At 39.0% G+C, this 26,682-nt stretch overlaps 1 protein-coding gene across 1 annotated transcript in view; it reads left to right on the top strand.

Annotated features, from left to right (window-relative positions):
* The window catches only part of LOC126092258 (cilia- and flagella-associated protein 52-like), a 121,940-nt gene that overhangs the window by 77,212 nt on the left and 18,046 nt on the right, over window positions 1-26,682 (top strand). The window contains exons 7-10 of the mRNA XM_049907768.1: window positions 299-468; window positions 598-746; window positions 8,721-8,866; window positions 15,139-15,290. Coding sequence (XP_049763725.1) covers window positions 299-468; window positions 598-746; window positions 8,721-8,866; window positions 15,139-15,290 — 617 coding nt within the window. The remainder of the gene's footprint in view (window positions 1-298; window positions 469-597; window positions 747-8,720; window positions 8,867-15,138; window positions 15,291-26,682) is intronic.

The following is a 26,682-nucleotide window of genomic DNA, read 5'->3' as shown; positions in this document are numbered from 1 at the left end:
GCAATTTTCTCTGTACATGTCTTCACTTCATAAACCTAGCAATTATCTATTTAGTCAGTGTACTTACAATAAATATCATTCTACCAAACTTTACTTTTGTAATGTTGCTCATATACAGTGTGAAGTGAGCTGGATCCCATAAGGCACATGTTTGTGAAATTATTCTGTGTGTCTAAAATTTTTTTCTGTTGGTATATGTTTATTGTGAAGTTTATAAAGAAGCATCATATACTACTGTCTTCTCATAGTGTGCCTGCATCTGTTGCATATAATCTCCAATTCTCAATTTCATATGGAGCTGAAAGGAGCTAAATTGGATTCTGGGGCAACCACCATCAAAATCCTGAAAGATCAAATCATAGCAGGAACAGAGAAATGTGAAATATACACAATAGATATTAAAACATTTAATGTCTTGCTTCATATAACTTGCCACACAGATGCCATCTTTGACCTTGCCTTTCCACAGTAAGTGTATACTACAATGGCAACATAATACATCAAATTCATTGAATGTAACTTTGTATGTAGGAGAGTGTTCATTGCAAATTCTATCAAATATTGCACTAACTCTATCATTTTATTTTCTCTTTACAGTAAATGTTCTGAACGATATGCTACAAGCAGCAAGAATGATGTCAGAATCTGGGATGCCAAAACATCTAAGGAGCTTATGAGAATAACAGTGCTTAATCTTGTTTGTGCTAGTATCGTGTTTGCTCCTGATGGCAGCACCATTATCACTGGTATATTTTAACAGCTTCATTCATTAGCATTCATTTCATGATGAGACCTTCCTTCCCATGATCTTCACAAGTTTCATATACATCCCATCTATCCTTGAGACAATTATTCACTCCATGGAGCCTGTGATACCAGGATACAAAAGTACATATGTGTCTGGTGGTAGATAAGGAGGGGAGATGACTGGATTTTCTGGTGTAAAAACTATTTCAGAAGCTGTGCTCTAGCTGCATCACATTGATGTGAGACTGCCTACTGGTTATCTTGAATCATATCATTGATGAAATTATTCTCAAATGGCAGGAGAGTCTACTGGGTATGACATAAAATAACAAATTGTGTTTCGAAGGCACTATTTCCTCCATAAATCTCACTCATAAACTTTTTTTAAAAATTTTTTTATAACTGTTCTCCAAGTAATTGGCCAAATGTTTGGGTATAACAACAACATGACTCCCTTTAAATTACACAATGGGCTTTTATGCAAATTTTCATAGCCATACAAAGAATCAGAAATGGAAAATGGGAATCAAACTGACTGGCATGAGGTCTAGTTAATTAAGGATTTGAGAAAAAACTGAAATATTGGGTTGGTGCATAAGTCTGTAGCATTTTTCCATAAGTTTAATAAACACAACAGTTATATATAACAAATTCTTTAGTCATCAATAATGTATTCTCCTCCACTATTTGCAACAGTCTGCCAATGCTGCGGTAACTTTTCAATTCCTCAACTGTGGAATAAATGTGGTTTTGAGGTGAAGAACTCATCAAACAATGTTCAGAACATATTTTCATGCAGAATGGAAGTCCCTTGGAGGTTGTTTGAAAGAGAGGATAAAACATAAAAATCTGATGGTGTAAGAGCATCTCTTATTGTGTTGGTCTAATAAGAAGGGTATCTGATTAGTTAAAATATCTTCAATTCCTGTGGAAGTGATCAGTGAGAGCATTGTGTAAAGTATGCATACATCTTTCAGAAGCTTTTTTTAAGGATCTTGAAATTCTGCATTCACTTTCAATAAATTCACTGCATAGTAGTTTTTGTTGCTGATAGTAAAAATCCATTTCATTTATGCTGTGATGTACATAAGAATAATTTCCATATAGACTATACCTCCTTGTCTAGTGTTCAGACTGGAGTTATGTATTTTGGTGCTAAGACCTTTAATAAGCTTCCCTCTGGGAACCTCTACTAACTCAAAAGAAAATCAAACAGGTACCTTATTACTCACTCTTTCAACAAATCAGCTGAAGTTTTCCATTAGCTGCATGGGAAATAACAATGCTTGTTATAACTCTATATGTCTACATCTATATCTAAATCCATATTCTGCAAACCATTGCAATGCACACTGCATAGGGTATCTGTTCCATTCACATGTGGAGAGCGGTAAGATTGATATTTTAAATCCCTCAGTGGATGTTTTAATTAGTCTCAATTTGTCCTCATGATTCCTATGGGTACTATATGTTGAGGGTTGTAGCATATTCCTAGAGTCTTCATTGAAAGCCAGTTCTTGAAACTCTGTAAGTAAGCTTCTTGGGATAGTCTACATTTATCTTCAAGAATCTGTCAGTTCAGTTACTTCAACATCTTTCTAATACTCTCCAGCAGGTTGGATAACTCTGACCATTTTTGTTGCCCTTCTATGTATACAGTCAATATCCCTCTGTCAATCCTACCTGATACAGGTCCTACACAGTTGAGCTATATTCTACAATGGGTCACATGAGTAATTTGTAACCAATCTCCATTGTAGACTGATTGCATTTTCCCACTAGTCTATCAATAAACTGGAGTTTGCTACCAGCTTTACATATGACAAGTGCAATCAGTCTACAAAAGAGATTGCTTACAAATCACTTGTGCGACATATCATAAAATATTACTCAAGTGTGTGAGACCCACACTAGAGAGGAATAACAGGGAATATTGAACTTATACAAAGAAGGGCAGCATGAATGGTCACAGGTTTGTTTGATCCATGGGAGGGTGTCACAGAGATACCGAAAGAACACAAATGGCAGACTTCTGAAAACAGATGTAAACTATCCCAAGAAAGTCTAGTAACAAAGTTTCTAGAACCAGCTTTAAATGTTTACTCTAGGGATATATTACAACCCCCTATGTATTTCTCACTCAGGGATTGTGAGGATAAGATTAGAATAATTACTGCACACACAGAGGCATTCAAACAATCGTTCTTCCCATGCTCCATATGTGAATAGAACAGGAAGAAAACCCTAGTAACTGGTACAATGGGATGTGTCTTCTGTCATTCAGCTCATTGTCATTTGCAGAGTGTAGATGCAGATGTAGATTTTGTGTTCATTCTATTTCATGTCCATACAAAGTGTTGCATTAAGATGTTTGTATGATTTTACTGATTACATTTGATTCACTGGTATTATGTTCATAGGATACTAGGTCTGTTCATTTTGTCAAATGCACAATTTTACATTTCTGAACATTTAAAGCAAGTTGCCAGTATTCCCACCCCCTCGAAATCTTTAACAAGATCAGACTGAATACTCATGCCAATCCTTTCAGACAGTACTTCAATGCAGATAAAAATCTGAGATTACTGTTAACATTGTCCACAAAGGCATTATTATATAACATTAATATCAAGGAACTCAACACCAGGGTTGAGATAAACCCATGAATCTTTCAAAAACCACAGCAATGGATAAAATTCAGTTCATGTGGGTTTTATTAGTGTTTTCGGATATTTTCTCATATTGACAATTAATAAGTTCAATTTCATTTCTTATGCTTAATTTATACAGCTACTTAATTTATACATCTACTTCATTAGTGCATCTTTTCATACCCTGCCAGCACTGCACCCATTTTCACTTTCCATCAGTAGGAACATTGTTATGAATGTTCCTGAGAGGTTAAAACTTTGAGCCTTTCCTAATGTTTGTTTATTGTTTCCATTTTGGAATTTCCTTTATTGTAATTAACAGTGTAGGAAAAGACCAGACTGCTACTTACCATAAAGAAGACACATCAAGTTGCAGACAGGCACAATTAAAAGACACTTACATAAACTCTTTGGCCACAGCCTTCATCAGTCAAAGAGAGACACACACCATTCACACACACAAGCGCATATGCACATATGACTGCCAGTTCCAGTATCTTGGCCAGAATGCAATTATCACTTGGAATGCAATCAGCAATCAGTAGAAGGTGGGGAAGAGGAAGGGGTAGTAATGTATGGGTGGGGAGAGAGACAAATGCTGTCTGGTTGAGTGTGCAGGGACTAGAGTGCCAAAAGGTGCTGCATCAGGAGGCTGTGGGGCAGGGTGGTGGGGAAAAAAAGGACTAAAAGAGATGAGTGTGAAAAGACAGATGGATGCATTGGCAGAGGGCTGCAAACAACCAGGGTGGGAGATGAGAATTGGGGGGAGATGATAGAACAGTATGTTACCGTATGTTGAGGCTTGGATAATTATGCAAGTAGAGAATGAGTTGTAAGGATAACTCCCATCTGCACGGTTCAGAAAAGCTGGTGGTAGAGGGAAGGATCCAGATGACTCAGGTAGTGAAACAGCAACTGAAATGAAGTGTGTTATGTTCAGCTGCATGTTGTGCCACAGGTGGTCTACTTTGGTCTTGGTCACAGTATGGTGGTGGCCGTTCATCCTCGTGGACAGCTGGTCAGTAGCCACACCAATATAAAAAGCTGTGCAATGTTTGCAGCAGAGCTGGTAAATGATATAGCTTCTTTCACAGGTGGCCCAGCTCCTGATGGGGAGGATAAACCTGTGATAGGACTGGAACAGGAACTGCTGGGTGGGTAGATTGGGTGGGGTTTGCACCGGGGACTTCCACAGGGATATGATCCTTGTGGTAGGGGGTAGGGATTGAGGGTGTCATGGGAATGAACTTGGGTGTTGTGGAGTTTTGGTGGGTGACAGAACACCACTTTAGGAGGGATGGGAAGTATTTTGGGTAGGACACCCCTCATTTCATGGCATGATAATAGGTAATCAAGGCCCTGGCAAAGGATGTGATTCAGTTATTCCTATCTGGGGTGGTACTGGGTAATGTGGTTCTTGGGGGTTGTGGGAGGATTGGGGGAGTGAAGGGAAATAACAAAGGAGATCTGTTTGTGAACTAGGTCTGGGGTACTTTGCCTGCCTGTGGGGGCCTTGATGAGACCCTCAGCATATTGAGCAAGGCAGTTTTTGTCATTGCAGACATGTTGTCCCTGGGAGGCCAAGCTGTATGGGAGGGATTTTTTGATGTGAAAGGGTTGACAGGTGTCAAAATGCAGATATAGATGGTGATTTGTGTGTTTAATGTGGACAGAGGTCTGGATGGAGCCATCAAAGAGGAGGAGGTGAACATCTAGGAAAGTAACTCACTGGATTGAGGAGGACCACATAAAGAGGATGGGAGAGAAGGTGTTGAGGTTTTGAATGAACAAAGAAATGGTGTCGTGGCCCTGAGTCCAGATCATGAAAATGTCATCAATGAACATGAGCCAGACTAGAGGTTTGGTGTTTTGGGAGGATAGGAAGGTTTCCTCTGGATAGCCCATAAAAAGGTTGGCTTAGGAGAGTACCATGTGGGTGCCCATGGCTGTGCCACAGATTTCTTTGTATATCAGAAATGTATGTAATTTTAGACTTTCCTTGGTTGTAATAATTTTGAAATATCTTCTGGTATTCAGGTGAGTGGCATCATCCAAATGTTTTTTGAAAGAAATTTTTGCCATTTCACTGTAAATTATTATTAATTTATTTAACACAGTCATGATTTTGGCTTTATAGCCATACTCAAGTGGAAGCTATAGTACCAAAAAATGCATGACATACCTGCGTGACATGTCATCATTGAAATTACATGTCTGGTCTTATAAACCAGTTGTCATATTACAGGATATGAGTAAAGATAAAAAAATACTGTATTGGTCCAGATATTCAATACATCATGTAAAAATTTGTTTTCTGTGCACAATGTCAGCTGTATTATGTATGTTTGAAAGACTGATTTATAAAACCAGATATACTGTCCCAGCAATGACGTCATGCATATGTGGATGTGACAATGCAGGTCACAGTACTGTAATGGCCATCATATATGCAAACTGGTATATTAGTGTTTGTTTGCTGTGCACATTGTCAGTCATATTGTGTATTTTTGATCTGTACTCATGTCCTATAATCCAGACTGGTTTATATGACAAATATATTACTTTGACAATGGAATATCATGCTGGCATATTGGACACTTTGTGATATTTTAATGTGAACTTGAAAATTGGTATAAAGCCAAGGGACCAATGACCGTAGCAATCTGGTCCCTTTAATCCCACAAACCAACCTATAAAGCCAAAATCATGACTGTATGAACTAAATGAATTATAATTTACATTCAACTGATGGAAATTTACACAAAATAGTTCTACATGATTGTGGTCCCCCATAAAACATCATACAACTTGTTTGATATTTTGGCAAGCTGACTTTTCGACATCTTCAGGTGGTCCTAATGACTGACTGCCTTCTGTTGGATACCATCTTATATGCCCCTTTCCTCCAGTTGCTGATCTTGGATGCACAGTAACCAGGTGTGGCACCACTGGCAAGGTGAAGATAGAAGTGCATGTTAAGGACACAAACTGTGCTCCTCAATGTCTGTGCCACCACCTCCACCATCACCACCATGCTGGTCAGGAACTGCTGATGTAAAGGATTCACATTTACCTGGGGTGGTCTGAGCTCTTCAGTTAGTGTGAAATGAGTGGATCTTCCAACAGACTGTCATAGTTCTTTAGGCACACTCAGGGCTGGATCCCAAGGCTTACTTGGTAACTGTTGTGTTTATTTATCACTTAATCACATAGTTTAATGTCTAAGGACTTTTTTAAAATGTTATCCCAGAATGTGTTGTCCAGTTTTGACAACTTGGTGCTGTCATAATAAATGCTATGTCCTTTGGAAACACAGCACACTGTGGCAGCTGACTCTCTTGGTTATTCTTTATCTGTGTGACATTTGAACCACACACTATAAAGTGCCTTACCAGATACCATTAAACACACACAAAACATTGGTCACTTCAAATCTAAATTTAAGTTGTACTTGGTTGATCACTGTTTTTACACAGTAAATGAATACCTACAAAAATAAATTTTTCTATGTTAATCCAATGTAGTCTCATTCAGAAGAACATTTGTATATTATCTCTTTGTATATAGCGTGACAACATAAATTTAAGTATTCATCATTAATTGATATATTAATGTGTGTTATTATGTACAAAGGTATATTACATGTAAAACTGTTAATATTAACATAAAAGATCCAAATATTTCTTGCACATTGTGCAGCTGTTGATGAAAATGGATCAATAAATCAACAGTATTGTACAATAGTCTGACCTACATAACATTTACTGACACAGGCTTGGGTTAAAATGTACTCTGGGTCTCTGGAGTGTTATGTTATCCATAACAGATCCCAACAAAGCTTTCAGGTTGGTAGGTAGGAAAGATGTACACTTGAAAATATATATCCACTGCCATGGGTTCTTCTGTCTCTGCAAGCTGTAGCCTGGATTCCTTCACTTCTGCAGTTCTGCTCTCTGACCATGAGAGTTTGAAAACAGAGTAGAAACACCTACAAAGGGTTAAAAATGGTTACAGCTATAGCCAAATCCAATGTGCAATGAAGCTGAAGGAGACTAGGCCTCTGCTTGCTTAGGAAGAACAGAAATCTCACCCGCAGACCTATGTTTGGTTACAACAAGCCCAGATTATTAATGGGAGGGAACATTTAATGATGCTCAGTTGATTACAGTTAATCAGAGGACTGCTTAAAGATGGCAACAAGTAATCTTGCTGAAATATCAAGCCACTTAGATGAAGTCAGTGGCTGAATGCCTGTGAACATTTCAGAATGAGAGAAGTGATATTTTTAATGTAGGAAAAGACATATTGTACAATTAAGACACATACCATAGCTTTTGCCCACGGTCTTCTCAGAAGAAGAGAAACACACAACATTCATTCACATAAGCAAGTACACCTCATGCACACATGACTGTCAACGCCAACAGCTTAAGCCAGAATGGCATTGTTGATATTTTTACTTGAAGTTTCCATTGTTTGAAGCATTAGTTTTGACAGAGGAAGAGAGGAGAAAGTCTTAGAAAGGAAAGATCTGAAAAATAAAGCACTTAATTATCTATTCCCTGTTCAGGAAATTACTCACTTATCTATGTATTCCATAGATATCATCATGGAGGAGACTTCAGCAATTTGGAATGAGACAAGAAATAGTACAGGAGTAAGAAACAACTACTCTGATCTGGAAACTCAACTGATGTGAGCATTGTCCATGAAAGGCAAAGTCCTAGCCTGGCATGCAGTTTTAATTTGTCAGGAAGTTTAACTCATGACATGTTTTAGTAGGCATGTAAATACATTACAGGAAAATATTTAACTGATAATCTTGCACTATCTTGATTAATGAGCTATATACTCCACTTATAAATTACAATATTTTACTTTAGTTCTGAAATGGAAATAATCATGCCCATATGTGTGTGTGTGTGTGTGTGTGTGTGTCTGTGTGTGTGTGTGTGTGTGTATTTTGCACTGAGTGGGGAAGATTATGAGTATTATCATTAATGCAATGGTCTATGGAATATGATAAGTGAATTGGAGGCAACCAGAAGCAGATGGAGAAAGGTGACAGATATAGTTGCAGATCATGTGAAATGTAATTGTGTTCTGTTTTTTAAAGAGTTATTGATAGTTAGAAACAATAAAGAAATACAAGTTCTCATGATTATACAATGATTCAGCTTCAGTGAATCATTTTTAAAAAAAAGAACGAATTCTCAGGGCAAAACTGGCTTAAGTTATCATTGAGTAATGTAATACTGGTGCTCTTATAAGTGACAATTTATGAAGAATTTTGAGAAACATATTCATACATTCTCTTAACAGGATGGAATGATGGAATTATAAGAGGGTTCACACTTAAAACTGGAAAACTGATGTTTGAGATCCTCAACACTCATACCAAGGGTGTAACTGCGATGGCTACCACTGCATGTGGTTCTAAGCTAATCAGTGGTGGAGGAGAAGGATTGGTAAGTAGCTGATCACAGGAACAAATTGAATAAGCAATACTATCTGTTAGTCCATTTTTGATAAAGAATTTTGTGCTCCATATGTAAGGACTCTGAAAAGTTTGTATCAACAATGTATATAATGAAGATACATAGTGAGATACATTCATATGTGTTTTCTTGTTATTCACCAAAGTCAAAATATCTATCAGTTTTCCTTCTTTCCCACTAGCAACACACATACAAAATAATATAATGATATATTTACAAAAAATAATTGAACTTACATAATGGATGCAAATCAGTAAACATAACAGTGACGCCCGCCCGGTTGGCCGTGTGGTCTAACGCACAGCTTTCCAGGAGGGAAGGAGCGCCTGGTCCCCAGCATGAATCTGCCCGACGGATTTGTGTTGAGGTCCGGTGAACCAGCCAGTCTGTGGATGGTTTTTAGGCAGTTTTCCATCTGCCTCGGCGAATGCGGGCTGGTTCCCCTTATTATGCCTCAGTTACACTAAGTCGGCGATTGCTGTGCAAACAAGTTCTCCATGTACGCGTACACCACCTTTACTCTCCCATGCAAACATAGGGGTTACACTCATCTAGTGTGAGATATCCCGGGGGGGTCCACCGGGGGCCAAATCGCACAATAACCCTGGGTTCAGTGTGTGGTGGCGGAGGGGTGAAGTGGACTGCCGTAGTTGTCGTGGGGTTGTGGACCACTCCAGCTGCAGCAGGGATGAAGCCTCTCCATCGTTTCTATGTCCCCAGTTAACATACAATACAATACATACAAAACATAACAGAGGTGGCACATGAACTGATGTAATTGGAAGAATTGCAGACATTTATTTTGGGGGCACAGAATGAGAGGGAAATCAACCATTTAAGCCCAACAACAGATTGGGTTATGAAACTTAAGAAGCTAAAAATAGCAAGAAGGGTAGTTTATTAGTAAGAGAAAAAGGGAGGAGAAACTGAAAATAGAATCTTAGAAGCGACAAAGACAGGACAAAATAGTGGGACGTGAAGAAAGAGATAGATAGTGGTACAGAAGAAAATTGAAGAATAGAATACAGGATGGAAAGAAACAAGAATGACACGTATCACAGAGTATGCAAGTGAGATGAAAAAAAAATGTTATGTTAATGTATGAAGATGACAGAGGAAATTGGTGACTGACAGAGGAGAGGAGGAAGTTGGTTTCAGGCAGATTAAATGTAATGGGCAACACAAGAAGAGATAAAAGTTGAGAGTAGTCAACAGTGTGAACTAAGCACATGCTACAATGCAAGTAATCACATCTTGAACTCTGCATTAATGATGATAATTGCTCAAGTGATGAAGTAGACACCAAGATCACTACATTTCACAATTTATATTGTGACAGTGTGTTGGGTATTACCCGTACAGATTCTCTTTCCACTTCATTCAACCTTACTAGTGTCTTAGTCTACATTTTACCTATGTATTAGGGTTAACTGTCATGGCCTATTAGTTTTGTAAGCTCAGCAACAACAACACAATTGACTACTGCCATTGCTTCCAGGCCAAACTACCTCTGGATCTTATGCAGGAAGTTATTTAGCTATGCATTGATTGATGTAGTTGTTGGATGTCCTCCTGAAGGATACCATGCCAAACTGCATTCAATTGGTGCATTAGATCATCAAATTTCCAATATGATTGGAGGGCTCTGCTTATAATGCCTCAAAAATTCTCAATTGAAGAGAGATCCAGGGACCTTGCTGGCCAAGGTATGGTTTTTCAAGGATGAAAAGAGAAATGGGATTCTCACCTTGTGCAGATGTGCATTATTTTGCTGAAATGTGAGCCCAGCTAGGCAACAAAATCGGACACAGAATATTGTTGATGTACCGTTGTGCTGTATGGTTGCCGTGGATGACAACCAAAGGGATCCTGCTGTGAAATGAAATGGCACCTTAGAACATTATTCCTCATTGTTGAGCTTTATGGTGGGCAAAAGTTAGGTTGGTATCCTACCATTGTCTGGGTCATCTCTAGATATGTCTTCACTGGTCATCAGGTCTCAGTTCAAAGCAAGAGTCATCACTGATTACAGTTCTACTCCAGTCAGTGAAATTCCAGGTTGTGGGGCCATATGGCAGGTGACAGTCAAGTTGGTATCACACCACTATCCAGGGCATCTCCAGATGTGTCTTCACTACTCAGCAGGGATCAGTTCAAAGCAGGACTCATTACTGAAGACAGTCCCACTCCACTTAATGAGATTCCAGGCTGAAGACATGTATGGAGATGCCCTGGATAGTGGTGGGATACCGACCTGACTGTTGTCCACCTTACAGCCTGACAAGCAGGAGTGTTGATTTGTGGTGCCACTTCATTTCATAGCTGGGCTCTTTTGGTTGTCATCCATGGCACCCTTATAGCACTGCAGTACATGGACAATATTCTATGCTCTTTTTTTCCCAAGGCAAGCCATCCTGGGCTTACATTTCAGTAAGATAATGCCTGGCCACCCTTGGCGAAGCTTCCTATTGCTTGTCTTCATGCTTGCCATTTCCTGCCTTGGCCAGCTTGGTCACCAGATCTCTTTCCAATTGAGAAGGTTTGGAGCATTATGGGCAGGCCCCTCCAACCAGTTCGAGATTTTTCCAAACTGATGTACAAATTGGACAGAATTTGGCACAACATCCCTCAGAAGGACATCCAACAACTCTGTTAACTGATGTCAAGTTGAATAGCTGCTTGCATAAGGTCCAGAGAAGGACCAACACATTACTGACATACTTAGTTTGTGAAATTCCTTCTCTTGAATAAATCATCCATTTTTTTCTGAAACTGTAATCATTTGTTTGGCTGTACATGTACATCACATCTACCTATTTCCTTCCCATCCAGATAATTTCTGTGTGGTGCATTGTTTTTTATTTTTGTCTTAGAGTTTAGTTTAGTGATTACATCCTCTGCTTCTCTTCAGGAGACTATATTCTTATTAACAAGAAATGTAATGAAGAACTGAAAGTTAAATTTTTGTGTACAGTGAAATGTTAATGTAAATGAGGATAAACTAACATGTTCTAGTATTGCCTTTTGCATAATAAAATGAAATACATTACTCTTCAAGAAGTTGTTGTTTCTTGATGATGCTTGTTCTCAAAAATATCAGTTGTAGATTAAAGCTGTGTGCAATGCCAAGATAGCTTTAAAATTGGTATATTTGGTCTCTAACTAATATTAAGTCTTTGTGAAACTTGGTTACTCATATAGTTTGGAATGGTGTTTTATTCTGCCATCATCAGCAGAATAATGTGTCATATGATTACATTTATTCATATCACATAGTATTTAAAAGCTGACAAAAAGATCTTGTTGCTTGTGAATTTTTGGACACTCAGCATCAATATCATTAGCATCCTACCTGTCAAAAAGCAACACAAAAACCGTCAGTGGTTTGTGTGTTCCTTTTATCATTTATACACATCAAAAAAAGTTTTGCATAACCCTGGTTCCCAGAACTCCTGAAGATAGGCGTTGCTTGTCGGTATTGTATCACAGACACAGTCCCTTTGACTGTTCAGAGATGTCACTAAACCCACCCAAAGATGTAAACAACCATGCATGAGCAGCACCTATTAGATGGGAGGGGATCCGACGGCCAATCAATGCCAGTAATTCCACCAGGAAGGAGGTACATGGCTCATGTTGTCTGAAGTTCAACCAAGCCTAGACAGCCAATACCGTGGTTTGATCACATCTGCATTGTTACTTTGTGCCAGGAAAAGGTTCTGAACATGGGAAGTGCTCAGGCATCTCGGAGTGAACCAAAGCGATGTTGTTCAGACATAGAGGAGATACAAAGAGACAGGAACTGTCGATGACATGCCTCGCTCAGGCCACTCAAGGGCTACTACTGCAGTGGATGGCCACTACCTACCAATTATAGCTCGGAGGAACCCTGATAGCAATGCCACCATGTTGAATAATGCTTTTTGTGCAGCCTCAGGACATTGTGTTATGACTCAAACTGTGTGTAATAGGCTCCACAACTTGCAACTTCACACCCGATGTCAATGGCGAGGTCTATCTTTGCAACCACGACACCATGCAGTGTGGTACAGACAAAGTCAACATGCCCAATGGACTGCTCAGGATTGGTATCATGTTCTCTTCACTGATGAGTGTCACATATATCTTCAACCAGACAATTGTCAGAGATGTGTTTGGAGGCAACCTGGTCAGGCTGAATGCCTTAGACACACTGTCCAGTGAATGCAGCAAGGTGGAGGTTCCCTGCTGTTTTGGGGTGGCATTATGTGGGGCTGACATATGCAGCTGGTGGTCATGGAAGGCACTGTAATGGCTCTACGATATGTGAATGCCATCCTCCGACCAATAGTGCAAACATATCGGCAACATATTAGTGAGGCATTCGTCTTAATGGACAACAATTTGCGCCCCCATCATGCACATCTTGTGAATGACTTCCTTCACAATAACGAAATCACTTGACTAGAGTGGCCAGCATGTTCTCCAGACATGAAACCTATCAAACATGTCTGGGATAGATTGAAAAAGGGTGTTTATGGACTACATGGCCCACCAACCACTATGAGGGATCTACGCCAAATTGAGGAGTGGGACAATCCAGACCAACAGTGCCTTGATGAACGTGTGGAATGTATGCCATGACGAATACAGGCATGCATCAATGCAAGAGGATATGCTACTGTGTATTAGAAGTACCGGTGTGTACAGCAATCTGGACCACCACCTATGAAGGTCTCATTGTATAGTGGTACAACATGCAATGTGTGGTTTTCATGATAATAAAAAGGGTAGAAATGATGTTTACGTTAATCTCTATGCAACTTTCTGTACAGGTTCCAGAACTCTCAGAGCCAAGGTGATGGAAAACTTTTTTTTTATGTGTGTTTTAAAAGACTTTGAGAAACCTTGAAGAGACTGAGGTTGTAAGTTACTCGATAGGATTAATGTGTGCAATGATCTTTTTATTTATTCATATCATAACAAAGCTGTACTAGGTGATCAAAGTAAACATGCATAACAGACGACTTGTAAGCACATGCAGCCAAAACTGAGGGTACACAAATGTGAATACAGAGGCAAATAGAACAGACATCTGTGGGAACCCAGTACCAATACTCATTGCTACTCAGAAGAATGTAAAAAAAGGAGAATGGAGTAAAAATAAATTAGAAATTAGGACTGTAAAATTTTAGTATAGGAGCAGTTGCTGAAATCATATCCAGGCCACACACAGCAACCTTCACATGCTGCGTCACATAAAATTGGTTGGCAGAATGCACGATATTTATATTAATTACAAAACTATCATCGACAGGTGGTGTCTGGTACATTTGTTACGTTACGTATGTACATACTGTATTAAGTAGATTTTTCTAATTTACTTTTATCTCTAAAATACATAATTAAAATCCGTAGTTGTCAAGGTTAAAAATCTGTACTTGTCAAGATTAAAATATACCACAAAATTATCATTTTTATGCTATCTAAAACAAAGGGCGATTTTTATATCCATGGCACTGGTGTAGACTTGTTTTCCTCCTTGGTCTGCTTCTGTGGTTCCTGCTATTTCGATTTTATGCTGCAAGCCATACATTCGTCTGATGTCCATCGGAGCACAACACCAAAATAGCGGGAACCATAGAAGCAGACTATGGAGGAAAGCCAGTCTACACCAGTGCCATGAGTACAGAAATCGTCTTTTGTTTTAGATAGTATAAAAATGACAATTTTGCTGTTTATTTTAATCTTGACAAGTACAGATTTTAACCTTGACAACTACAGATTTTAATTATATATTTTAGAGATAAAAGTAAATTAGAAAATCTACTTAATACTGTATGTGCAATATGTAATGTAACAAATGTACCAGACGCCACCTGTCGATAATAATTTTATACTTAATATCAATTATGTGCATTCTGCCAACCAATTTTATGTGACACAGCATGTGAAGGTTGTTGTGTGTGGACAGGTTACTACTGTAACCAAAATTGTAGGTACATTCTGGTACATTTGATGTTGATCAGACAGGATAAAAAAAAAGGTTTGCATTTGTGAAATAGTAAATCAGTATCATTATCGTTTCAGATCTGAAGATGGTTCTAGAGGAACCAAAACCAGTCATGTAAATAAACATTTTTGCAATCAAGACAGATTATAAGTAACATTGTATAACCAGTGATTGCGGTATCCCATCAGACATTATGTCTGTTTTTGCAAAGTAATAATTTCAGTTAAATCTTACTTTTCTTTCCAATTAGATACGTATATGGGAGATGAAAACAAGTTATCAGAAGCTCCTAGCTAGTTTAAGAGAACACAGAGGGGCTGTATCTTCAGTCTCCATTTCTAATTCTAACAAGGAGGCTGTCAGTTCTTGTACTGATGGAACATGTATCATATGGGACATTGAGTAAGTACTTTGTATATATAATGCATGTTTATTAGTGTTCTGGCACCAAATAACCTGAACCAGATGGAAAAAAATCTTAATTCATAGTTATTAGCAAAAACAATTATAATAACTTACACATTTTCATGCATAAAGTTTAGACTTTGCCAATTTTATCCATAAGACACAAAGATTTCCTTATCATAGACTTGCACTCACTCTGTGCAGAAGATTAATGTGATACCATCTGTGAAAAGATGAGTGTTCTTTTCAACGGCTAAGTGTAATTTTGAAGCATGAAAGTGTGAAAGAGCTACTAAAAGTATTAGGTTAATGTATGGTAAAATACAAATATCTTTCATTCTCAGTGCTAAGGGCCCAGTTCAGATAAAGGCTTGTTATGCTTTCAAACAATGAGCAGATAAAGGCTCACATTTAATTTCAACAAATAAAATAATTATGATTCTATAGAATGCCCTATATTATTACTGTGCTATTCTGGTATATTTGATTCCCTTCCATGCTTCAGGTCATAACCGTGCAACAGACAACAGAGGGTTTTAGTAACAGACCATGATATCAAAATGAGAATAGAATCTTAATTGGGATTCTTGACACTTGACATCCCTGAAAGTTTGTGCTTGACCCACTGCTTTTGGCGATATAACTGAATTCATGATATGAACACATGGATCACAGGTGCAACATTAACTATGTCAGACATAGGCAGTGAAGTTGTTGAACAGGTTAACAACTGGTTAATACCATAAAAATTAAATTAGTAATCCAGCAGAAACCCATAGTATTCTATTACAGGTCAATAACTGTCAGCTCTATTACCTACAAACAGAGATCAATAGCTACATAGAAAATGACACTTCAAATGTGTAATTTTGTGATATCCAGTTGAATGATAAAGTGAATGAGTGTGTTGACAAATCAGTACAAGTACAGTTGAGTGTATGTTGTACATTATTAGGTGTAACATCTTGTTGATGACAAACTCATAAGAGACTCTTTATCTTCTAAAATGATTTCCTGTGTTTCTGCTGTGGGAACCCTTATTTATTTTGCAGAAACAATTACTTAGAATATTGCATTAACGTGATAACCAAAGTAGCTTCTAATTTTATTTTCATTATAGGCCTAGTTGATGTTCTTATATGTCCACATCACTACATTTACTTTTGAATGCCATTTCCAGCTGTTAATACAAATCAGATTTATTTGAAACATAATACAGTTGACCATAACGTAAGGTATGAAATTATTTTCATGTAGGCTCTGCATACCTGTCTAAGAGTCAGATTTCAACTATCCATTTTGGAATAAAAGCAAGAATAAATTGTAAAATAAATTAAGAACATACTTCCCTATCAGCTCATCTTATAAGATTATCCGTGGTATTAACTGATTCAAAAATCGAAATAATGTTGGATAAAATAAACTGAGTGTTTTTTAACCAGTAAAGATCAACTTATTTGTGTACAATAGTAGAGTAACAGTAGTTCAAATATTCTTCTAATTAAGGCACTTATCTACAACCATTTCAGCCTATAAAGGTAGAAGAAGTGCCTTTTTGTGTCAACATCAACAGCTATTAATTATGAAAATAGAGGATGGAATGTAACACTATTATGAAAAGGATAGTCGCTATTCACCATATAGAAGAGATGCTTATTCGCAGATAGGCAGTCTGGCTTTAGCTGCCAGAGACTGTGGTCATGTGTGTGTGAGTTGTGTTTCCATGATTGTGTGTGTGTGTGTGTGTCTGTTGTCTATTTTTGACAAAGGCCTTGTTGGCTGAAAGCTTATTTTGTGACAGTCTTTTGTGACAGTCGTTTTGTTGAGCCTATCTGCAGTTCATCTTCTCCACTATATGGGGAATAACAACTATCCTTCTCATAGTACTGAGATATTAATTATGGTTAGTTCTTAATGTAGCATACAAAAGCAGTTACAATGGTAGCATCCTCCTCCTATAGTACTTCAGGCTCATTCCACATCCCTAACAATTCTCCTCTATGATGGGATCTATGAAATTAGTTAGAATAAGTAGGTGATTTTATTATCAATGCCCAGTTCTGAAAATCACTTGGTGATTTACTGTTTGACTCCTATCATTCTGACGTTTTTTTGAGTGTTTCACTGTCAAAAATACCACACCTCTGAATAAAACAGAAGTACTTGGGTGTAAACAATAAATAAAAATGAGGAAAGGCAACCACTCACATGAAACTGACTGACTAGTGGCATGTAGGTGTACATAACAACACAGACATCATTAGCTTTTAAATAAGCATTTTTTTCTATGACATATCAGGGTACAAATGCACTTTTCTGCTGTAATCTGTAGTAACTCTTCAACAATTATAATTCAAATATAAACTGAAGTTTACAGATGTAAATAACAAAAACACTTGGGAATTCACAAAACGTGGCAGTGCTATAGTGATGGGTGGTAACAGAGTTAGCATGCACTGGTTTGGCATTTACACTTGACCACAGTCTTGCATAGAATGTTGTCAGCAAGCATTGCTTCAGAACAAGTGAGGATTAATCTTTGTTTGGATCGTGTTTTGCTGGTGCTTGGTCTTATGTAATTGACTTCAATTTTCTTGGTATACTCTTTCTACATATCTGTGACCTAGTCCATAGTGCCCTTGCTTTTTATTGAATTCAAATGTTATGCTTCACCTCGAGCTGTCACCAAACCATGTTAGTACATTTCTGTTCCTGTTCTGTTATTTCTGCAAAAATTGTGACACTCTTGTGTGTCATAACTGAGTATCAAAATTAAGCACATATCCTGAGTTTTTGAAACTGTGAGAGCAAAGTCAGCAACTATGGTGGCAAAGTAAGCAATAATAGCTTTGTACACATTTGTTTGGTTCCGCTATACCAATACATACGAGTTTTATTAATTCACAATTAAACAACCTCAGAAATTAAAGTGCACAAAACCAAGGACAATTGGAGCTGACATGAGAAAGCTAGCTTGTTGGCAGAAAATAATTTTAGAGCATCTATAAGTTCACAGAAAGTCATTACGAGCACAGCAAATAATAATCTGTATAGGAATCTGTAGCCCATTCAAGGGAAGGGTAGCCAAGCTCTAGCAGCATGTCACAAGGATAATGTCAACAGTCTTCACTCTGTGAATGATATGTCAGTGGGGGTTCCTGGCCTCCACTTATAAAGGCATTCTGACCTCTTAGGTGGTGGGAACAGGTGAGCCACCAGGAGCAAGGTTTATCATGAGTCACTGTGACTTGATAACATTTATATCTCCTGGAATCAATATTGTTATATGTGCAAGAGACAAGAAATAACAACTGCAGTTTTAGGAAGTCTTAAACTGCAATCATGTCAACAGGAAATGCTGTTGATACTCAAACAACACCCCTAAATGGAGCAAGGTATCAGAGTTGCCATGTTTTATTGATGGAATAATTATGTGTTGTTCGCTAAAACAGCAGCAGCACACCAGTCTGACAATTACACCCAACCGCAGTCTCATACAGAATCTCATCAGGAAGAAGTAGCACTAAAAACATAACTCTCATTAAAGGGATTATTTGTTCATGAACGACTGAGTATGCTGTGAGGCTGTGATGACTAACTTAACTGTTTAAGATACAATTATGTGTGGATCCCACACATAATTGTAATTACTTTGCTGTCAGGTTTTGAAAATGTAATGTAATTGGATAGATAGATAAAATCTACTCACCAAACAGCAGCAGGAAAAGACACACATAAAAGTGTGCCCTCAGATGCCTGGGACTGTAGTCATGTGTGTGTGAGTTGCATTTGCATGAGTGTGTATGTGTGTCTTTGTCGTCTAATTTTGATGAAGGCCTCAATGGCCAAAAGCTATGTTTGTGACAGTCTTTTTATTTTGCCTAACTGTGACTCAGCATCTCTGCTGTATGGTGAGTAGCAACTTTCCTTCTCACAATATGGACGCATGAAAGAAGGTTACACATATGCAATCTTTTGCAGTGAGGGGCTCCTTCTTATGGCAAAAGGTTGAGGGGAAATAAAGAGTGCTGAAGGAAAAGGACTGAAGAGGTTTATGAAAAGAGGTAGATTTCAGAAAAGTCACCCAAAACTGCAGGTCAGGGGAGACTTATCAAATGGGATGAGAAGGAAAGACTGGTTTTTGCTGACTGCAGCAGACAAGATTTGAAAATGCGGGAGCTTAAAGGTGGAGGACAGAATAATATGCAGGACAGAAATCACTGCTAAAACATCATGCATGATTTAATAAGAGTGAAAAGCTAAGTGCATTGTACATAACAGATGTGGGAGGGGGATGATGAAAAATAGGCAGGTCAGAAAATGAAAGATGTAGAAATCTAAAATGGAATGAAGAAAGAAATAGCTGAGACAGAAGAAATTAATGTATATTAAGGCCAGATCGGTTTTGGGAGAACCAAGGACATTTTGTAGCGCTAGTTCTAGCTGTGGAGTTATGAGAAACTGGTGTATGGGGACAGAATCCAGATGACGCATTTGTGAAACAGGCACTGAGGTCACAACTGTCATGTTGTAGAGCATGCTCTGCAACAGGATATTGCATGTTGCAAGTGTTCCCTATCTCCCTATACCCATTCATCCTAACTGATAACTTGGTGGGACTATGCTGATGTAAAAGGTCAAACAGTGTTTACATAATAGCGGGTATTGACATGTGTGGTTTCAAACGTGGCTCTCCTTTTGATAGTACATGTTTTGACAGCTATAGGACAGGTATAGATGGTAGTATGAGGGTGCATAGGGCAAATCTTGCAGTGGGGACAGTCACAGGGTTAGGAGCCATTTTGTCACCCTCCCAATCACCGCACTATCTTTCTGAGACCCTGCGCTCCTTTTGCACCTATCTCTCTACCCAATCGCTCCAAACCCTCTGACTGTCCCAACTGCAAAACTTGCCCTATGCACTGTCATACCACCATCTATACTAGCCCTGTAACTGGAAAACCACATAATATCAAATGGAGAGCCAACTGTGAAATATCACGTCATATACCAGCTATTATGTAAACACTGTTTGACCTTTTACATCAGCATAACTCCCACAAAGTTATCATTTAGAATGAATGGGCATAAGGAGAGGGGGTACCCTGGCAACACACAATATTCTGTTGCTCTACAACATTGACAGTCATGACCTCAGTGCCTGTTTAACAAAATGCACCATCTGGATTCTGCTCCAGACACCAGTTCTCCACAGCTGCAACTAGTGCTATAACATCTCCTTGTTTCTCATCACTTACCTGGCCTTAATTTACATTAATTTCTTCTGACTCAGCTGTTCCTTTCTTCACTCCATTTTAGTTTTGTGCATGTTTCATTTTCTGACCTGTCTTTTTTTCACTTTCCACCTCCTACCTCTGTAATTTACAATGAACTTAGCTTTTCTCTCTTATTAACTTATGCACAACGTTTTAGAGTAATCTCTGTCTTACAGATTACCCTGTATTACACCTTTAAGCTCTCAGATTTTCAACTATTGTCCGGAGCAGTCCCCAACAAACAGTCTTTCCTTCTCATCCCATCTGGTAAGTGTCCCCTTACCTGCTGTTCTGAATGATTTTTCTGAAATCTACCCCTTTCCCTTCACCTCTCTTCCTTCCCCTTCAACTCTTCTGCCAGAAGGAACCACTAGTTCCAAAAGCTTGCACAAGTATAACCATCTTTTATGTGTATGTTCTCCTGCCACCGCTTGGTGAGTATGCTTTTTTGTCTGTCCACTTACATTTAATTACTTTGTTGGGTGGCCAAGATTGCAGCTAATGACAGTATGAGAGTGGGCAGTTGGTTGTTTTCCATTTCTACACAGCATGCTAAACAGTAACTGCAGCACAGTTTAATATGTGACCCTACATCATAGGATTGGAAATGCCTGTGATTCCACTAAGGAAGAAGGTTGTAGGCGGGTGTTCGAACTACGTCATGCACCTGATTCATCCATAGGAGAATGACCTGTATGGTGCAGCACTGGGAGGAGGGTTGGTATATAGGTGTAAGATACTGGGTAGATTGAGTAGACAACGGAATACTATTTTGGTTCATAAGGGCAGCATTTTGAGTAGGAAATCTCTCATCTCAGGGTTTAACATGAGGTACTGGACGCATTGGCAGAGGCTGTGATTCAGTTTTACTGGGCTTGGACTACATTTATTGACAACTTAACAGTTTGTTGATGTCACGGGAAGAGATGCCACAGTATATATCTTTCTAGTCTGTCTTGGCAAGTCACAGTGTGTCTGTAAAGGCGTGGCAATATTTCTGGAAGAACTACATATTTCAATTTATATTTGAAGTATAATTGTTTCAGAAACTCCAGGGTGCAGCACAAAAATGTCATAGAATATTCATTTATGTACCTACATGTGAACCTTCCTGGTTAACCTAAATATTTCAGTTTATGCCTAATCGAAATGTTCAAATGCTTGGCCTCCAGCATTGTTCCATAGCTTCTGCCAAAGTGTTCAATGGGTTTTCAGTATTCAATGAGTGAATCTCATCTCAAAGTGTGCCCAGTGTAAGTGGTATTATTTTGTAGCATGGAAATTTAATCGTTTCCATTCAAAGGTACTGACAGGTGTTTGATGAAATTTATCTAATTCACTGAAAAGGAGTAACTATGGCGCACTGATCCAAAAATTACATTTGATGGTTAGATGCATATCGGAGATGCATAACCATTGAAAACTGAGGGTATATAACACACAACCTTATGTTGCAGTGGAGAGGTTTGCTATAATTTATTTAATGTTTATTCAATCAAAAAAATAAATAATTATTGTACTATATAACCAGTTTCATTTGTCTCAGCTACCATCTTCTAATCTTATTAGCCATAGCAACCATCTACTAATCTTATTAGTCATAGCAGTATATTTTTTGCATGTTATTTTGCATATAATAATTTTGACACTTCTTGACAAATTTAAACAGTGAGCTGGAAAACCAATTTCATAGGTTTATATTTACCATTACATGTCTCCCACTTCCCAAACTTCATAGAAGCTGTCCTGCATATCTTGTGAAACTAGCACCCCTCAGAAAAAGGCACTGTACACTTACAAGGGGAACCATCCATAAATCACTCTCTGACACACTCAAAATTTCACAGGATGAAAATATAAAGGGACACTTATCTTGGCATGAGTGCCAACACCCAATAGTTTCAGAGAAAATAACTGCATGTGCAGTGAGAGACCAAGTGCTTATTTGTAGTGTGGGGGTTTAGAGCGTGGTTTCAAAGTTTTGGTGCCCCCCCCCCCCCCCCCCACACACACACACACATACACACATTTTTTCTTTTTTTTAATAGTCATTTGTTGTTGCAGAAGCATGTGTCTTCAACAGTTTTTGTGACATGAAATACAATGGAATTATTGACAAAAGAAATAAACATTTCAAATATTATTAAGAATAGATTTTATCATCACATATGTTGTATCAATGTATCAATAAATGTAAGTGAAAAACATATAAATTCTAGTGCTTTGATCTTTGCTTTAATTTTTTACTTTCACACTTCAAGAGAACCAATGCATATAGCAGGGTAATATCTATCATAAAACCTTTCAGAGCATAAAATTCAGAATACCTCAAGCAACATGTGAAAGCACATATGCCACAGTCACATTTTTTAGTGTGAATATCATCAGGTAAAGCAGCCTCATTAATGTTGTTAAGTACCTAATGATCTGGTGATAATTTCATGCCAGACTATGCATACTGAAGCATTTGCTCCAAACTTGGAGCCTGCAGTTGATGATCAAGTTGTGTATTTTAATTAAATCACTTCTACTTATGATTTTCCTTTGCTGTGTGATAGGAAAGGGACACTTCTGCAATCAGAAAATGTAATTCTTCACTTGTCAATAAAAGTACACATTGCAGGTTGGCAAAACTGCCTTACCTTTGACAAATATGTTGAAGCATGTTTTTATTGCTAAACATCCATCATATAAGGAAATTTAAATATGATGAGTGCTGTTCAAGAGAAAAGCTACAAAACAACACTGTGAGCATAACTGAAGCCTTTATTCAAAAGTAATCACTAGAGGCTTGAGCACCACTATTCCACTGTTTCACAAGCTGAAGGATTTACTGTTCCTAGAATTCCTCTGGTTCTGACAAGAGCCTGTCCTTCACTGTGTCCTTCAGTTTGTCATCCAAGTTGAAGCAATTCCCTTTGCCATATTTTTTTAGTGGACCAAACATGTTGTCATCACCAGACAACATGTCTGGGCTGTAGGATGGATGCTTATGCAGTTCCCACTGGAACTTGGCCATTACACTTTGTGTGACATTGGAGAAGTTTGGACACATGTTATCATGGAGCAGAATCTGTCCTTCCATGGGCAGCGCAGGCCATTTTCTCTTAATGGATGTCCATAGGCTATGGACTGTCTCAGAGTCACTGTCAATGGTTTATCCATGCTCAAGGTATTCGATGAGTATTGGACCTCAGACATTGAGAAACATGCTGAGCATCAGCTTCATGCTGAGGGCACAGCTTTGAATCTTTTAGGGGGGATATGATGATGCTTTCTTTTATTGCATGCTGCCCTGCTTTGACTCTGGTTTGTTCCAAGGTGTCTCACTATATTATCCCAAAGAAGCATACAAATATTTCAGCTGATTTGGTTCTTACAACATTTTGTACTTTTCCATTTGAACATTCTTTATAGAATTTATATGTTTTTTGTTTTCCATTAATGTCAATAAACTATTTTTAATAATATTTTAAATGCCTATTTCTTTTCTTAATAACCCACTGTGCTTCATGATGCCACAAAAATACTGATGCCATCTATTTCTGTGATAAAAAAGCATACAGTTGGATATGAACACAGAGCCCAAAAATTTGAAAAAATAGTCTGATAAATGCCCTACTTACGCACTTGTTATGATACTGTGCAAGCAGATTGTTGGTCATGTTGAAACTTAAGCCAACATATTTTTTGAAACTATTAGGTGTTGACTCATAAGCCAAAATATGTTTCCCTTTATTTTAACCCTGTGAAGTTTTGACTGTTACAGAGAATGACTTATGGTTGGTTCCCCTTGTTAGTTACAGAGGGAAAGATTCATTTAACCATAAGTTTTCACATAGAATATTGTTGGAAATGGAGTAATTTGTTAATATACTTCTATGGCCATTATATAATCCAAAAATAATTTATGTGGTGACCAAAACCAGCTATACTGGAATAATTGTCACTTTGTTGACTGATTAAACATTTCTGAATTACCATGTAGCATATTAATTGTGTATATAACACTGATGGAGAATTTATGGCAAACCATCATGGAAGCCATATATTTATGAACTATGACTGAAGTTAATCAGTTAATGACTACAATCAGCACCTGGTTTATTTTTTACAGGTTCACTGTTATACATTATACTATTTTGAAGTAATGGTACTGATTAACAGAGTTACCAGGAACATACATAAGCTGTAATATATTAATTTCATGTAGGTCTGCATTCTGTAGACTAAGAATTCATCTAGTTTCATAGTGGAATATTTAATCTCTCATAAAAGTTCAAATGTATTCATTGAGGAATGAAAAGGCTGACTGCATTTACATTACTGTTGTGTGAAAAGAAAGTGCAATTCATATGTACTCAATAGGACTACGCAATAGCTATGGACAACTTTAAGCAATCCAAAGATGTTGAGGTTCAAGATCAGAGCCATATGTTTGATAGCTTACTTCTTTTTTCTACTGGAATGCACCAGTTCTTTTTAACCCTGCTCACTGGCACTGTGAATCAGAAGAATAGCAGCAGAAGTGAAAGGCCAACTACACTCCTGGAAATTGAAATAAGAACACCGTGAATTCATTGTCCCAGGAAGGGGAAACTTTATTGACACATTCCTGGGGTCAGATACATCACATGATCACACTGACAGAACCACAGGCACATAGACACAGGCAACAGAGCATGCACAATGTCGGCACTAGTACAGTGTATATCCTTTCGCAGCAATGCAGGCTGCTATTCTCCCATGGAGACGATCGTAGAGATGCTGGATGTAGTCCTGTGGTATGGCTTGCCATGCCATTTCCACCTGGTGCCTCAGTTGGACCAGCGTTCGTGCTGGACGTGCAGACCGCGTGAGACGACGCTTCATCCAGTCCCAAACATGCTCAATGGGGGACAGATCCGGAGATCTTGCTGGCCAGGGTAGTTGACTTACACCTTCTAGAGCACGTTGGATGGCACGGGTAACATGCGGACGTGCATTGTCCTGTTGGAACAGCAAGTTCCCTTGCCGGTCTAGGAATGGTAGAACGATGGGTTCGATGACGGTTTGGATGTACCGTGCACTATTCAGTGTCCCCTCGACGATCACCAGTGGTGTACGGCCAGTGTAGAAGATCGCTCCCCACACCATGATGCCGGGTGTTGGCCCTGTGTGCCTCGGTCGTATGCAGTCCTGATTGTGGCGCTCAGCTGCACGGCGCCAAACACGCATACGACCATCATTGGCACCAAGGCAGAAGCGACTCTCATCGCTGAAGATGACACGTCTCCATTCGTCCCTCCATTCACGCCTGTCGCAACACCACTGGAGGCGGGCTGCATGATGTTGGGGTGTGAGCGGAAGACGGCCTAATGGTGTGCGGGACCGTAGCCCAGCTTCATGGAGACGGTTGCGAATGGTCCTCGCTGATACCCCAGGAGCAACAGTGTCCCTAATTTGCTGGGAAGTGGCGGTGCGGTCCCCTACGGCACTGCGTAGGATCCTACGGTCTTGGTGTGCATCCGTGCGTCGCTGCGGTCCGGTCCCAGGTCGACGGGCACGTGCACCTTCCGCCGACCACTGGCGACAACATCGATGTACTGTGGAGACCTCACGCCCCACGTGTTGAGCAATTCGGCGGTACGTCCACCGGGCCTCCCGCATGCCCACTATACGCCCTCGCTCAAAGTCCGTCAACTGCACGTATGGTTCACGTCCACGCTGTCGCGGCATGCTACCAGTGTTAAAGACTGCGATGGAGCTCCGTATCCCACGGCAAACTGGCTGACACTGACGGCGGCGGTGCACAAATGCTGCGCAGCTAGCGCCATTCGACGGCCAACACCGCGGTTCCTGGTGTGTCCGCTGTGCCGTGCGTGTGATCATTGCTTGTACAGCCCTCTCGCAGTGTCCGGAGCAAGTATGGTGGGTCTGACACACCGGTGTCAATGTGTTCTTTTTTCCATTTCCAGGAGTGTATATTGCAATGCCTGAGAAAACAAGTGAGGTACCCAAAAGGGGAGGAGAAAATGAAATGAAAATTCACAGTTTGTGAAAATATGTGATGATATTTGAGTGAGCATGAAAGTGAGTCAGATTTACAGGTAACTTAGCAGTATGAGCCCACT

This window comes from Schistocerca cancellata, chromosome 7, assembly GCF_023864275.1.
Source record: "Schistocerca cancellata isolate TAMUIC-IGC-003103 chromosome 7, iqSchCanc2.1, whole genome shotgun sequence".
Classification (NCBI taxonomy): domain Eukaryota; kingdom Metazoa; phylum Arthropoda; class Insecta; order Orthoptera; family Acrididae; genus Schistocerca; species Schistocerca cancellata.
This window is presented reverse-complemented; position numbering and strand designations above follow the sequence as displayed.